The 17719-nt window shown below is 36.9% G+C and overlaps 1 protein-coding gene across 4 annotated transcripts in view; it reads right to left on the minus strand.

Annotated features, from left to right (window-relative positions):
* CDK17 (cyclin dependent kinase 17) overlaps positions 1–17719 on the minus strand; it is a 116018-nt gene that overhangs the window by 25695 nt on the left and 72604 nt on the right. For all 4 annotated transcript variants that reach the window (XM_031000594.3, XM_063694223.1, XM_055357438.1 and 1 more), the window contains 3 exons: positions 13674–13838; positions 9069–9202; positions 6796–6921 (listed from right to left, as the gene is read on the minus strand). In XM_031000594.3, coding sequence (XP_030856454.1) covers positions 6796–6921; positions 9069–9202; positions 13674–13838 — 425 coding nt within the window. The remainder of the gene's footprint in view (positions 1–6795; positions 6922–9068; positions 9203–13673; positions 13839–17719) is intronic.

Raw genomic sequence — 17719 nt, forward strand, 5'->3', positions numbered from 1 at the left:
ATACATAAGAAACGGGGCCGGGCACGGTGGCTCATGCCTGTAATCCCAGCACTTTGGGAGGCCGAGAAGGGCAGATCACGAGGTCAGGAGATCAAGACCATCCTGGCCAACACAGTGAAACCCTGTCTCTACTAAAAATACAAAAATTAGCTGGGTGTGGTGGTGCATACCTATAATCCCAGCTACTCGGGAGGCTGAGGCAGAAGAATCGCTTGAACCCAGGAGGCGGAGATTGCGGTGAGCCAAGATCGTGCCACTGCACTCCAGCCTGGCGACAGAGCAAGACTCTGTCTCAAAAAACAACAACAAAAAAGAAACAGCAGGGGAAGAGGGAGGCTTTTTCAAACATTCATTTCCCTCCCTGTGGGAATTACCGAGTTACTGTTAACGACAGAAATGTGTTTCATCCCTTAGACTTGGTGGGCAGGGGGAAAGACTGAGAATCTCTATTCTACTCAGTCACTTTGTCTTACAAAAATTGCTATTATCGTCACCACAATACCACCTTAATCCTGTACTCCTGTACATAATATGCTAAAGGTAAATTCTGTGGGACTTTGAACCTCACTCCCACATTCCATCTTATATTTCTAATTGCTGAGAGATGTAAGGACTTGATTGTATTTTCTCACCTGCTCTGAGAATTAAGAAAGGTCTGTATAGTCTATTGGTAAAACCAGGAATGAAGAATCCAAACATTCATTGTTTAGGAAGGCATATGCTCTTAAAATGTATAAACCTATAATTTGAATACAATAAGACAAATTTTTATATATGGATGACCTTCATTATAATTGAAGCTGCACTCAGTCTCACAAAACTTCCACTGGGTATACCATTATCGTATGGGCAAGGAAGCTCTGATGAATCCTGACTATCTACATATAGGCTTTCCCACTATTCTAATATTTAACTAAATATGTTGACAATGTTTTATTTCTTATCAATCATAAAGGACTACTAAATAGCACTTCACCAATCCAATAGCCAATATTTTTAAGATGACATATGATCACTAAATGTAATGTGGTATCCTGGAGGGAGTATCGGGACAGAAAAACAACACTGACAAAAAATTAGTGAAATCTGAATAAAGTATGGAGTTTTGTTACTAGTAATGTACCAATGTTGGTTCCTTAGTTGTGACAAATGTATTAAAGTAATATAAAATGTTAATAATATGGTAACTGGGTATGTGGTATAGAAGAACTATATAATTTTTGTAATTTTTTCTGTAAATCTAAAACTAAAATTATGTTTATGTAAATAAAAAGTCACTGGAAAGGATTAAGGTAAGAAATGGGAGACTGAACACACATGAGTTTATAGGGATAACAGATAGTCTTAGGCATCCTGAAAAGATGGGATAGTAAGGGGGACAACTTCTCAAGATTAAAAACAAAAAAGAACAGAATGGGTATATGTATAGGTAGATTTGCAAGTTTGTTATACAGAAAAGGAGGGAGTTTTCGGTTAATGGCCACCCCCTTTTTTTTTTGAGACAGGGTCTCTTGCTCTGTCGACAAGGCTGGAGTGCAGTGGTGCAATCATGGCTCACCACAACCTCATCCTCTTGGGCTCAAGTGATCTTCTCACCTCCTACCTACTGAGTAGCTGGGACTACAAAGGTGTGCCACCATGCCTGGCTAGTTTTGTTAATTTTTTGTAAAGATGGAGGTCTCACTATGTTGCCCAGGCTGGTCTTGGACTCCTGGGCTCAAGCAAACCTCCTGCCTCAACCTCTCAAAGTGGTGGGATTACAGGCATGAGCCACAACATCTGGCCCTCTCTCTTTTTTATGATATAGGAAGAGAGATCATCTGCTTACAGTAAGAGAGGAAGAATTAATCAGAGAAAGACAGTGGAGTAGCCAGGCAACACTGGGGATCTATGCGAGATTGATGACCATAAATTTATATTAGACCCATTCAGCCCTACTGTATAACTTTCTCCAGGAAAAATGAATTGTTTCTTAATTCCTACTCAAGCAAAGGTTTTATGTTATTTTTACTACTCATTATATATTGCCATTAGAAAATATGAAAATAGGCCAGGAGAGGTAGCTTACACCTGTAATGTCAGTGATTTTGGAGGCCAAAGCAGGAGGACTGCTTGAGGCCAGGAGTTCAAGACAAGCCTGGATAATATAGTATGACCCTGTCTCTACAAATAATTTGTACAAAAAAAAAATTATATATATACATGAGAACAACACATTGAAAGTTTAAAACTTTTAGAAGACAAGGCTAAATTTTACATTTTACCTTAAAAAATATTTTATTTTTTAGATTAAGGGTATATTATCCATGGAAAAATGAACTCTAGTACATGTGAAGAATATTTTTCTTTTCCTACCTCCTTTCCATCCATCCCTAATCTTTACCCATCTCCTTTACACATAAACCAAGGGTCCAGACTTCTATGCTGAAAAACTGATCTCTTTGAAAAAACTTTTACTTTTTAGGTATATAAAGAATATATTATCCACAGATACACAAATTCTAATACAGATAAAAAAATGAGTTTCTTTTTCCCACTCCTTTTCCATCCATCCCTAACTTTCACATGCCCTCCTTCACTGACTATGTTCAAATATAAACCTAGGGTAGAGATTTTCATTTTGAAGAATAATTTTTAATGTATTTCCAAAAAGTATGCTTTACTAAGGTAGATGAATAATGAAATGGATGCATCAGTAAAATCCAAAACATAGCTGGCATGATTTATCTGAAATCTATAAGCCATTTCAGAATTTTCTGAAAAGGGAAGTAGGCAGGCCAGGCGCAGGGGCTCACGCCTGTAATCCCAGCACTTTGGGAGGCTGTGGCAGGAGGATCACCTGAGATGGGGAGTTCAAGACCAGCCTGACCAACATGGAGAAACCCCATCTCTACTAAAAATACAAAATGAGCCGGGTGTGGTGGTGCATGCCTGTAATCCCAGCTACTCGGGAGGCTGAGGCAGGAGAATCGCTTGAACCCGGGAGGCGAAGGTTGTGGTGACCTGAGATCATGCCATTGCACTCCAGCCTGGGCAACAAAAGTGAAACTCTGTCTCAAAAAAAAAGGGGGGAGGTAGGTAGGAACACTTAACCATAAATAAAAACTCTAATCACTTAGCATTCATTAGAGGGCACTGTTTTTCTTAATATCATGTAGACTGTAAAAGATAGCTCCTAAATGATAGCTTAAAAAAATTACATGGTGATTAAATCACATTTTTACTCCCAATTGGAACAAATACAACCTCAAAATTTATCCTAAGTACCAATCTTTGATAGAAACTGATAGCCGAAGAAAACTTTTGACTTGACAATCAAATGGCAAAATCATCCCAATAAAAATGTCTTGGCCGGGCACAGTGGCTTATGCCTGTAATCCCAACACTGTGGGAGGCTGAGGCAGGTGGATCACTTGAGGTCAGGAATTCAAGACCAGCTTGGCCAACACGGCAAAACCCCATCTCTACTAAAAATGCAAAAATTAGCCAGGCATGGTGGCACATGCCTGTAATCTCAGCTACTAAAGAGGCTGAGGCATGAGAATCACTTGAACCAGAGGCAGAGGTTGCAACGAGCCGAGATCGCGCCACTGTACTCCTGCCTGGACGACAAAGTGACACTCTGTCTCACACACACAGACACACACACACACAAACTGTTAAGCAGTGATGCTAAATTATGATAATCATATGCTTATACCAAAATCAAGTTTGTGTTATACTTTTTACCATATTTATATACTGGTGAATGTCAAATAACAATGTGCTCATGGTATATACAGCATAAAGTGATTTTATTTTTTAGAGTATGTAACCAAAATATTTTGTAGATTATCTAACTAGAATATCTAACCTGGCCCACAGGGGCCAGATGCTGCGGGCGGCTCACACCTGTAATCCTAGCACTTCGGGAAACCAATGCAGAAGGACTGCTTGAGGCCAGGCATTTGAAACCAGCATGGGCAACACAGTGAGATGCCATCTCTAAAAAAAAAAAAAAAGTTTTTTAATTAGCTGGGTGTGATGGTGTACACCTGCAGTCTTAGCTACTCAGGAGCCTGACATGTGAGGATTGCTTGGGCCCAGGAGTTCAAGATTACAGTGAGCTATGATCATGCTACTGCATTCCAGCCTAGGTGACAGAGTGAGACCTTGTCTCTAAAGAAAATAGTTCCATTACATAATAATATGTAAAGGCTGGATGCAGTGGCTCACCCCTGTAATCCCAGCACGTTGGGAGGTCGAAGCGGGTGGATCACCTGAGGTCAGGCATTCAAGACCAGCCTGGCCAACATGGTGAAATCACATCTCTACTAAAAATACAAAAATTAGCAGGACATGGTGGCACATACCTATAATCCCAGCTACTCGGGAGGCTGAGGCCAGAGAATCGCTTGAACCCGGGGAGGCAGAGACTGCAGTGAGCCAAAATTGCACCACTACACTCCAGCTTGGGTGACAGAGCAGGACTCCGTCTCCAAAAATAATAATAATAATAATAATAATAATAATAATGTAAAAAAGGAGATACAACAACTGCTAGCAATCCAAGAGTCATCATCAATTTCGCTTCCTTCAGGTGCAAAGTCCAATGGGTATTAGGTGGTATTTTATCCCTTCCTGGTCCCTAGGATTTATGTTCTGCTTTCTATTTCCATCTGATTGCCACATCATCCTTAATTTTGAATACATTCCTAATTCTCCCTGCCTCTAGTCTTTCTCTTTAATTCATTGTTTGTACTTTTCCTAAAGCTATTGCTATGAAACAAAAATGTGACCATGTCAGCCTTTGTTTAAATAAATACCTTTGATGTCTTCTCATTACATGGGAAGAAGTCCAGACTTCTTGGCCTGACCTCTAAGGCTTTTCATTCTGGATCTGTCCTGTCCGTTCAAGCCATAGCTTTTATATTATTCCATATTACCCTTCATATCAGTTCTGATTTCCCAAACATGACATCTACACCCAAACCTCTGGGTTTTAGTTTTAGTACATGAAGTTTCCTCTTCTTAGAACACCCTTCATTCATAGGCCATTTTTAACTGACAAATTTCTGCCCATCCTTCTAGGACCAGCTCAAGTGCTATCTCTGTAAGCTTGTGATTTGCCAAGGCATTTTACTTGCTGCCTCTTTTGTTGTCCCAAAGCACTTTATATGTATCTCTACTACAGGACTATAGTCATCCAAAAGAGATTCTCACATAAACAATCACCTGAATTTACATTAAAGTGATACTGCAATAAGAAAAGTTATCCTTTGAATAAATGGTGCTGGGTTAATTACTAAATATTTAGAAAATATATTTGTAAGACATGTAACTGACAAAGGTCCTGTATATAAAGTATATTTAAAAATTCATATAAACCAATAAAAAAGACAGAAAACCCAATAGAAAAAAGAAGAAAAACAGACTTGGGTAGTTAATTCACAAAAGAGAATATCTAAATATAAACATACAATAAACATACGATGAATAATAAACACACAGAAAGGTGTTCAACTTAGTCATCAGAGAAATGCAAAATAAAACCAAGAGACTACTATCAACTTACTAGAAAAGTTAAAATAATAATTTTTAAAAGACATTATCAAAAGTTGGCAAGGAGAACAACCAGAACTATTATATGCTAGTGATGTACGTATAAGTTGGTACAACCACTCTGGAAAGCCGTTGACAGTATCTAGGGAAGCAGAATATAATGCAACAATTCCACTCCTAGGTAAGCACTCAACAGAAATGCTTACACATTAACCAAAAAACATGCACAGGAATGGTGATAGAAGCATTATTTGGTAATAGCCAAAAACCGAAAACAACCAGAATGCCCATCGATAGGAGAATGGATGAAGTACAGTACACTCATAAATGGAATACCATGCAACAATGAAAACGAATTATCTATAATTACATGCAAAAATAGGGCTGAAACTCACAAACATAACACTGAACAAAAGAAGCTAACAACAAAAATAATACATACTGTATAACTTCCATACATATTGGGATACATATTGTGCAATATATATATACAAACTTTGTATAAGTATATAATTCTGTATATCTACATAAAACATATTTTAATATAATTACATATTCATAATTACACAAAGCTCAGACGTTTTAATAAGGATAATCAGAAAGAGAATATTACACATTTAAAAAACAAATAAGAATATATGTGAATGGGATTTTAAAAGATCCAGATACCAAAACATACTATAAAAACAGTATGATCAGAACAATGTCACACATATGGGTAAAACTAATCTTCAGCATCAGAAGGCAGAGAGTATGGCTACAGTTGAGGAAGTGAGGAATACTAAGTAAAGAGAAAGGGAACAGAAGGGGGTTTCTGGGATTTCTGAAATTTTCTTTTACTGATCCAGGTACTGGTTACACAGGTATATTAACATTTCAAAAGTTCGTTGAGCTGTACAATTATGGTTTGTGTACTTCTCTGTATATCTAGTATATATTAGTACATGTTTATTTATCCAGCACATATCTAGTATATCTATATATCTAGTATGTATTTATCTATCTAGCATGTATTAATAACATTTACCAAAAATAAAATATACCTTAAATCCTATTCCAATATGCATCCTATTGAATGCATCTTAAGGACTCCAATAAACCTTTAAGAATGGAAAATAATAAAAATCAAGGCAATATAATAAAATTTAGCTATTCTAAAGTCAAGTATAAAAATTAATTTAAAATGTTTACACCCAGAAGCAGCAAACAAGCAGATCTGATTGATGGTGGAGGTATAGGAGACCAAAAACTTACTAAGGAAGCTCTACGAGACCTTCGACTCATTGGTTGGTCAAATGGTGGACTGTTTATCTGCAACTTTTCAAGATATCCATCAGGTATTCTGATGTCTGCAGGCAGTGATAACCGCTTATTTAAATCCTTAAAAAAAAAAAAAGGTAATCAAAAATAGTAAAGGCAAGGCATTTGGCTTTTGTAGTCACAGGCTCTAACATATTATTTCTTAGTGATAAGTAATTGTAAAGTTTTATTGCAGTTGCAAAGTTACCTACATTGATTATATGTAATATACTCATGGCAAAAACATTTACTGTAAGCAAAAGTATACAGCGAAGTGTTACAGAAATGAAATTTTGCAACCTCAGTAATTTTTGAGTCCTTTCACTGGTAAATTCAACTTGAAATTTACTTTAAATTTATTATACCATATAGTAACATTAGGCAAACACTACCACAAACTCTGTGATCAGTTTAAATAACTAACCAAGTAGATATTATATGATCTTGTATGCAACATGGGGAAAGAGAATTGTATTTATTACTGCCATGTTAATGGCATTTCTACTTTATTTAATTATACAATGTGAGCTGGGATAAACTTGAAAAGAATCTTGCCTATATCATTGTATCAAGAAATTTAAGCCCTATAAAAAGAAATTCCTCCCATTCATAACAGCAGCCAAACCATGAAACGGAATGGAGAGGTATAGGAACTGCATAAATATTTACTGAGAAATATAAGACTTAAGTATAAAAACATACAATGCCACCAAATGGTAAGAATAAGTAATGAGAAGATACTGGTCCTCCCTATATTAATTTTATAAGTTATATAACCACTAAGAAATCACAATAAGCTTATTCTTAGAACAAAATAAAATGCCTAAAATGTATCAATAGAATAAACAGAAAAAATCCAAAAACATTCTAAAATAAGAAAGAGTATATGCATATATGGGGGAGGGATACAGAAAGAAGTCTTTCCAGATATTAAAATATACTACAGGTCAGGTGCAGTGGCTCAAGCCTGTAATCCTAGCACTTTGGGAAGCCAATATGGTGAAACCCTGTCTCTACAAAAAATGCAAAAAAATTAGCCGGGCATGGTGGTGTGTGCCTGTAGTCCCAGCTACTTGGGGCTAAGGCAGGAGGATCACTTGAGCCCAGGAGGTTGAGGCTGTGGTGAGCTGAGATCCCACCACTGTACTCCAGTCTGGGTGACAGAGTGAGGCCCTGTCTCATAAAACAGAAAAAAATATATACTATAAAAAGAATATAATCTAGAGCATGCCTCCTCGGTGGTGGGGAAACAAATTATAGCTCAATGAAGAATGAGAAACTCCAGATACAGACCCTAATACTAAATAAAACAAATGATTTTTAAAAATCATCTATAAGGTGAAGAAAAATAAGAAATATTTTCATCAGTATTGTGTCACATAAATATATCGTTGATTTCAACAATTGAAAATGTTAATTTATCATTTAGAAAACTGATAAGATTTCCTTAACTGATTAAGAAGAATCCTTTTATAATGAAAATATAATCAACCAATAGGAGAGATACCTTAATCATCATCTCAACAGCACCAAAAAAGCAACAATACTTTCATTTCAAAACATGTTCAATTTTTTTTTGCAGAAACCTATTTTAGTTTACAGTATGTACTGAAATAACAGTCACGATCAACTTATGTCCTCAAGGTTATACCACAACATTTACAAAGAAAAGAAAATGAATTCTTCATCCTTTTACACGGAGAAATAAATGTGCTTCAGAGATTAGTAGGTATAGTGAACCACAAAGGAAAGGACACCCACTTTTATAATATAATGCAAGAAAAAAAAGCTGTTTATTTATACCTCTTAAAATTTGAAACAGAGAAAATAAAATGCTAATTATCCAGATGAATCTCGAAAATATCATTAAAATCATATTTTCTAAAAAGAAGACATTGCTAATGTATCATTCTGTATTTCCAGAATTTTTGAAAATTCACTTCTCCTTAATGGATAACCTAAAATAACGTTTCGCAAAAAATTAAAATAAATAAAATGTTTCACAGAATGCAAACAACTATACTGCATATCTACATTGGGATAAAAATTTAAAAAGAGGAAATATTCACAGACTGCAATTTATGAATGCAAAGAAGTAACTTTCTTACAAGTGTCACGTGTCTTCATGAAAATTTTTAAATGGGCATTTACTCCACTTGACATGTATGTGTATTAACATATACCAACACACATATTCACAAGTATATTTGTATTTTTTAAATGATTACCTCCATTGAGATCCGTCTATGTATACGATTTCTGAGACAAACACCTGTAGGTGACTGGACTTCATCAGATGATGTCCCAGAAGCTTGGTCACTCTCACCATCTGATCCCATTTTTAGATTTTCATGAACAATATCTATATCAAAAAATGAGACATTAAAAGAGATACATTATATTCTAATATATAATTTATTATCACTATGGGTAAAATATAGAAGGCCAACAAGTAAAAATCACAGCATAAAAAGTCATTTACATTCTGGGTGCCACAGGTATGCAGTTAATAGATGAAAGCATGACTCAAATGTCTTAAAATAGTAGTATGAAATCTTTTTACACTTTCAAATTATGAAAAAAAATTAACATTCAAGTTATTATCAAGGGTTGAGTAATAAAATTATAAACTGGAAATAATATCTCTGAGAATGAGCCAGTTCTTTCATTTTCTAGATCTGGGAACTGAGACTTGAAAGGTTAAATGACTTTCAAAAGGTCACAAAGCTTAGATGCAGAGCTGGAATAGACACCTGGTCATCTGCCTCTTATTTAGTATTCTTTCAATTAAATAATGTGTCACTGGGTCTATGGTTAAATGGAGCTAATTCTTTGAATATTCTTTAAAACACCTCTTAAAAGCTTCTAATGCAGTTTCTCCTCCCTGCACCCCCAATGTTAAAAATAAAACAATAAAAAATTATTCACTGAATATCTATTTTGTACCAGAACTACAAAAACAAGTTTATGATCTTCAAATACTCAAAAATCTGTTCAGAGCAAAAACATACTACAATAAAGGTGGGTTATGGCATGCTTAATAGAGATAAAAGTTAAATGGAAGTAGGGGGAGGAAGATAAATTCCATTTGAAAATATTAAAAACAGACATACACTGTTTTGTTTTGTTTTGTTTTTGAGACAAGGTCTTGCTCTGTTGGCCAAGCTGGAGTGCAGTGGCACAATCATGGCTCACTGCAGCCTCTACTTCTCAGGCTCAAGCAATCCTCCTGCCTCCCAAGTAGCTGGGAGTACAGGCACCCATCACATCTGGTGTTTTTTTTTTTTTTTTTTTTTTGTAGAGACAAGGTTTTGCCTTGTTGTTCAGGCTCATCTTGAACTTGTAGCCATTTATGCCTAGTGTTCCATTATTGGAAGCTAAGCATGTGGGAGCTACTTATATCCTACTGCTCATGGTCATCACCAAGGTCTGATTGCAAAAATTCAAAAAACTGCAACTTCAGGAATCCACCCACCTTGGCCTCTCAAAGTGATGGGATTACAGGCATGAGCCACCACATCCGGCCAAGTTGTATACTCATATACCTGCATTTGTCAGTCATTATCTAATAACCCAGCAAGAAGAGTGTACTAGGAAACAAATGCTGGATCCCTAGAACTCCTCTCTCGCCACTATTACTTTCTATACACGTATTCATTTTCCAAAAAGAACCACGTTGTTTCATGCTGCAGTGCTTTAACACACTTTTTTTCTCATTTTTAAAAGATGCCTTTTCCTATTTTATCAACTTTGTGAGATCAGGCTTAGTCTTCAAACTATGCTCATGTGTCATCACTCAGTGAAGTCTTTTCTAATCTCAGACACAGTTGACTACTGTGCCCCCACCCACTGCACTGAAGAACATTTTTTGGTGCATGTGATTTTTATAAGATCCTTGGGTATCGGATTTAGCTTGTTCACTTTTCTATTTCCAGAACTTAACCAACTGTCTGGCACTCAGAAGGTGCTTAACAAGTATTCAAGGGAACTGCATATTAACTAACAATCAAGGAATGGCCTAGATAACTAGATCTCTTTTTCAAATAAAGTTATATAAAATATCAATGTGTGAGGCAATTGTATTTTATAAGTATAAATGTTAACTTTTAATAATATTTACATATAAAATCATGAGGACTGCTTAGATTAAGGAGAAATTTGAACTCAAGGGTCTCATATCAACTCTATCTTAAAACTCACTTTATGTCTGTATTTTTGTCTTGGTTAACTCAATATTAAGAAAACTCCAATTAATATTCATAAGCAGTTGCAAATGGTAATGGATTTTTAATAGCTCAATATGTAATCTAAGAATACAATTCAGTTATGTTGAGATTTCCGGAGAAATTTTATGGTGACATGTGAACAAAAAATTAATTTGGCAGCAAAAGTAATGTATTGGTGATTGATTCCTAACCTCTTAAAATTTGGTATATAACACATCTAAGGTCCTGTATTCATTTCTGTCACACCTTCAAAATGTTAAAAATAATTTAATCATGCCTTCCATTTCTAGTGAGATATGAAAATCTCCCTTTCCTCAAGAAAATGTTGACTAAAATACAATATTTTAAAATGCACAGCTAAATGTGCAAGAATGTATTGGTAATACCTAGGAAGCAAAAACAAAGAGAGGACTGAAAACCCAAAGCTGTTATACATAAATTGACTCTATCAGTGTCTTAGGAGAGGCTGCTGATGTTGATGAGAAGGTCCCTGGGTTTACCTTCCACATTGGGATAAAAAATGAAGCCCTGGGTTTCTAAGTTACAAGTGAGACCTTCCCACAGAAAGGCTCAACTCCCAAAGTGTTACACTTTTGAGACTTAAAGGGTACATTTAAAAAAAAAAATCACACTTAAAAAAAAATCTGTCCTGTTGCACAAGGAATTCGACGACAAAGAAAGCTTACTAATCTCAGACTATGAATAAATACTTGAGTACCATCTGACCCAAACAAGAAATTACTCACATCATTAACAAACAAGTGTAGTTCTGACATGACTACCAGTCGGTATTTTCATTTCCATCAAGACAAACGTGAAACAATGATGGCTTGTCAGAACTTTACTCATCTGTCAAGGGGGGAGAGGGATATCTCTCTGCTGATCAGGTAATGTAACAGCTGCAGATACAACATACTTTTCTCCTCCAGCATAATACCCTTTAAATTTAATCTGCATTACTAACATTTTCAATACACTGTCTTAATTCTAGAACAAGGGTCTAGAACAAGTGTGGCTTCTTTTTATATGGCCCATGAGCTAAAAATGTTTTTTGTATTTTTAAAGGATTATTAAACAGAGAAGAATATGCAATGGAGACTGTATGCCCATAAAACCTAAAACATTTATTACTAACTGCCCCCTTACAAAAAAAAAAAAAAAAAAAACAAACCCTGGCCTAGACAAACAAGAAAACAATAAGCCAGGGCCTGATCTGTAGTGTTTTCTGACTTCTCTCTCCATGGACAACTTCAGGCTACCAACATGACAACACTGAACATATGGTTGGGAAGAAATGTGCAGTAGCATACCATTATATAGTGTTTTTGACTATAACTAGAACAGAAAAAAATAACCCCGGTGGCATAGATAATAGTTAAAAGTGGTAAAAAATTAGGAAGCAATGACTTTTGCGTATTCATTACCTTTGTTTTCAATTTAGTTTACCTATTTGTAAATTTATATAATTTAAAATTTAATAGCTATGTTTAACAACCAGTTTGCAAAGTTCCTGAAACTTTAACAATCATCTCTTATGAACTAGTGTGAGCCAACTCCAGCATACCATTCTGTAGAGACACACCTACAGAGATAAAGGCTATATGCAGTTCTCACAGAAAAAGTCTCACTGCAGATAAGCTCATACTCCCAAAATTAAAGAAACACATTTGGAAATAATATACTATTCCAAGAGTAAGCACATAAAACGAGCAGTAGAATAAAACCCCTAGGAGCTTCAGTAAATATAATTATCTAAGAAGACTATAAAATAGTTGTACTTGAAGTGATTTTAAAAATCAAAACATAATAGGCCAGGTGTGGTGGCTCATGCCTGTAATCCCAGCCCTCTGGGAGGCTGAGGCAAGTGGATCACTTGAGTCCAGGAGTTCAAGACCAGCCTGGGCAACACAGTGAGACCCCGTCTTCTAAAAAAAAAAAAAAAAAAAAAACAAAAAAAACAAATCAGCCAGGCGTAGCGGCATGCACAGGTAGTTCCAGCTACTCAGGAGGCTGAGGTGGGAGGATCATTTGAGCCTGGCAGGTCAGGGCTGCAGTGAGCCTCAACAGCACCACTACATTCCCCTCCAGCCTGGGTGACAGAGTGAGACACTGTCTCAAAAAAAATAAAAATAAAAATAAAAACATAAGGCATCATCAAAAAAGGCCAGAGGAATAAACAAACAGAAACTTGCAATTCTTTTTTCTTGGATATTTAAAGACATAATGACAGAAGAAGAAACAATTCAGGTGATAACCACATATACTAATCATTACAATAGGCTTTATATGGTGATGATCTGAAAAGTTACTGAGGCATGACCCTAAAATAAACACCATCCCAAACTGCCATTCATCTTGAAATACTGCATCCACTTATTATGAGTTTCATTTCCCTCCTGATGGACAGGTTCTTCAAATATTACTTCTCTGTATTGTCAGCACTACTACCTCTCTAGAACTTTCCATCTTTCTGCTATTCCTCTTGATCTCAACTTGATTTTTATCTGACAGAAGAAACGAGATAATAAAAGTTGCTTAACTAAAACTTAACTATGTGCATGACGTATAATCAGAAGGGTAAACACAACAGACAAGTAATCAAATTACCTAATCTGCTTCCATTTCTGGGCATTGCCATGAAGGAGCCAAGGCTCCCTCCAATAACACTGTGTGGTCTCCGCAATGGGGGCTTCTTGAAAGATCCTGTGTACTGGTGGAGGAAGGAATGCATACTGTGAGACGTTGGAGGCCTGCCATTCTTCACAATAGGCTCTGTGGTTCATAGAATTCGAAAATCATTCCATCATCAGTCCAAGATCCAGGATCACATGAGAAGGATTCAGAAAGCAAAACAAAAAGTTGTAACAGAGATTAGTACATTTAGCCTCATTGCTTTGCTTAACTATACACAATATTAAAATTAAAATAGTTTCTCTGAAAAAATACTTAAGAAAATACTTGAATATTTTAAGTTGGTCTAATAACCATCTATTTCTTATATAATCAAAAGTGGCTAAGAACCACAAAACTACTAATATACCCAACCAAATTTTCATCCGTTTGTTTATTTTAGTGTATCTCAAGATTGTTTCCATACCACTCCTCCATTTATTGACTACCTGTGTGCCTTATTTTAAGCATGCTTGGCTGGGTGCATGGCTCACACCTGTAATCCCAGCACTTTGGGAGGCCGAGGCAGGCGGATCACCTGAGGTCAGGAGTTTGAGACCAGTCTGATCAATATGGTGAAACTCCATCTCTACTAAAAACACAAAAACTGGCTGGGCATGCTGGCATGTGCCTGTAGTCCCAGCTACTCAAGAGGCTGAGACAGGAGAACTGCTTGAACCCGGGTTGCAGAGGTTGCAGTGAGCCAAGATCACGCCACTGCACTCCATCCTAAGCGACAGAGCAAGACTCCGTCTCAAAAAGAAAAAAAAAAGAAATTAAGCATGCTTTAGAATATAAAAGACATGGTCCCGGCCTAAAGGAATTTACATCCCTGTTTGCTGGACATTCAAGATGGTATGTCAATTAGTGAATAAAACCGAAGTACCTAAATACATATCAATACAGAGGCTCCAAGTTTATTCCCCTGAATTTGGGATTAATATAAAGAGTTTTTAAACAATCACAGACCCATAACCAAGCAGAAACATTTAAAAAATATAATACTTAAAAGCTATTTAATTATGCATGGGGGAGAAACTGTTTTGTAATGTTTATCAGGAATCTCTTGACTCCTTTCCACCTCCAAAGAAGAGCTCTGATACAGGTTAAAGATACAAGTCTTGTGATACACAATTAGTCTTCTATATTAGAATTTTGTTTTTACTGATAGCAGCCAAGGAGTTTTAAAAAGAACTGGGCTGCTCTGAATACCTTCTTTTTAAAATGAAGCCAACTATTCTTCTGTAGCTAACAATCAGGCATAAGGATACCTCCTGATCAGGGGATTCCTTTTTAAAATGAAGCCAACTATTCTTCTGCAGTTAACAATCAGGCATAAGGATACCTCCTGATCAGGGGATTCCTCTACCTGTTTCTCAACTAAGGTTTCTCAACTAAGGACAGGTTGACAGGAGTTGGCTACAAGCCTTAAAGTGAAAGGCTTCTCTCACAAGAAAATCTTAGGATCCGCAGAACATGACCAGGGTATGGGCTCCAGAGAAATTGGCCAAGAAGGCCATGTGGCCTGAGCCTCTACTAATACTGGTTACCTAAAAGTGTAGAGGAAGGATGGGGCATAAGGGCCCAAAGGCTCACCCAAGGTCCAAGCTATCTAATCTGGGTCAAAGACAGACTGGAGGTAGGGGCAAATGCCTACCTAGTAATACAGAACATGTGTCTAAAGTTTCCTGTGATCTGTACATTCCCTGGCAGTACCTAACTGATAAAGAATTTGGGGATCTTAAGTCTAGCAAAATAATCAATGATTTAATAATGAATGAAGAGGGGCTATCTGATATAAATGCATAAATAATTACAAACAATGTGGGATAACACAGGCTACAGCATACAATAAGATTTTTCTCAGCCAAACATGATGGCATGCACCTGTAGTCCCAGCTACTCAGGAGGCTAGAGTGGGAGGATCACTTGTGCCCAGGAGTTTGCGGCTGCAGTGAGCTAAGATAATGCCACTGCATTCCAGCCTGGGTGGCAGAGTAATACCCTGTCTCAAGAAAGAGAAAAGAAAAATGAAGATTTTTTTTCTCTTTCTAGGTTATTTCACATGTGAAATATCACAACATTCAAATATTAAAAACAAATTATGCAAATCTTTTGCCTACAGACAACATTTTAGTTGCTCTGTAAAGCTGTCCTGGAGAATACGGCTTGATTGTTCTGGAGAATATAGAAAAAAAATGGGGATCATAAGGACATACTATTTGATAAACACTATTCTAGGCACTGGGCATCAACTGGTGAACAAAACAAAGTACTATTCTCAGAGTGCATAAAACCTAACAGGGAAAAGACACACACATGAAGTCAGGTAATGATAGGCGACATGCAAAAGACTAAAATAGAGGGATGTGGAAATGAGTAGCTAGTTATTTTACACTGTATATTGAGGAAAGTTCTCTCTGCTGAGATATTTTTAACAGAAATTTAAATGCAAGAAAGAGCCAGTCAGGGAAGATGGGTAAGTTGTGGATAACAGGATATTCCAGATAGAGAAAAAAGCTAATGCAAAAGCCGACATATGGCAGAGTTCGACTTGTTAGAACAGTGGTCCTCAAACTTTAACATGCTTCAGAATCATCAAGGATCTGTAAAACATGAGATTGCTCGGTCTCACCCACAGACTTCCTGGTTCAGTAGGTCTGGTGTGGAATCTAAAAATATGTGTTTCTAACAAATTCCAAGGTCCTGCTGACATTGCTGGTCCAGGGATCACACTTTGAGAACCACTGTGTTAGAGGACTAGAAAGAAGGCAAGTGTAGCTATAGTACCTAACCGTGCGGGCAACAGTGGTACCAGGTGAGACCACAGAGGTAAGGAGGGAACAAGTCATTCAACACTTTATACTTCACCATAAAAGTTTGAATTTTATTCTCAGATTGGAAGCAGTTATGGTAGCTTTGAAGCACAGAGTGATATGATCTGATTCATGTTTCAAAAATATCACTGTGAAGGGTTAAAGATAGTAGGAGGTAAGGGGGTAGGGAAGACTACAAAAGGTAACACGAGAGATCTCTTGTCATGATGAAATAGTTCTTAATCTTGATTGCAGTGGTTATACGAATCAACACAGGTGAGGACATGACACAGAACTATATTTAGACTTTATTCCAGTATCTATTTCCTGGGTTCTATAGTTACATAAGATGGAACCAATGGTGGGGGAATTGGGAGAAGGGTACAAGTATGGGTCCTTTCTATATAATCTTTGTAACTTCCTTTATATTTGTAATTACTGAAAATAATTTTTTAAGATATCATCTTGGTTGCTGTTTGAAAAACAGGCAATAGGGAATCAACAGCAAAAGGAGGAGATTACTACAGTACCCTAAGTAACAAATGTTGGTGGCTTAGACTAGGGTGGCTGTACTGAAGATGGAGGGAAGCAGGCAGATTTAGGACATATTACAAAGGCAGAAGCAACAGGCCAGCAGACACGACTGCTAAATTAGTTTCACACACACTCCTACCACCCAGCTTTTAGTCAGCATTTATAGTAAAAACATCTATTCAAATATTTTTTTTTTCTTTTTTTCCAGGCAGGGTCTTGCTCTGTTGCACAGGCTGAAGTACAGTGGTGCAGTCACAGCTCACTGCAGCCTCAACCACCTGGGCTCATGTGATCCTCCCACTTCATCCTCCCCACCATAGCTGGGACTACAGGCACACACCATCACACCTGGCTAATTTGTGTCTTTTTGGTAGAGATGGGGTTTTGCTATGTTTCCCAGCTAGTCTCAAACTCCTGGGCTTAAGTGATCCTCCTCACCTCAGCCTCCCAAAGCACTGGGATTACAATGAGCCACCATGCCTAACCCCAAAATATTTTTAAATCTTTACCAGATCAACTGTTAAACATATATGAAATATGATATGTTAATGGACTATAACTGGAATTGTGTATCAGTCACATTGATCAGGGGTCCCCAACTCCTGGGTCACAGACCAGTACTGGTCCATCGCC

The sequence above is a fragment of the Gorilla gorilla genome, chromosome 10 (genome assembly GCF_029281585.2).
Source record: "Gorilla gorilla gorilla isolate KB3781 chromosome 10, NHGRI_mGorGor1-v2.1_pri, whole genome shotgun sequence".
Taxonomy (NCBI): domain Eukaryota; kingdom Metazoa; phylum Chordata; class Mammalia; order Primates; family Hominidae; genus Gorilla; species Gorilla gorilla.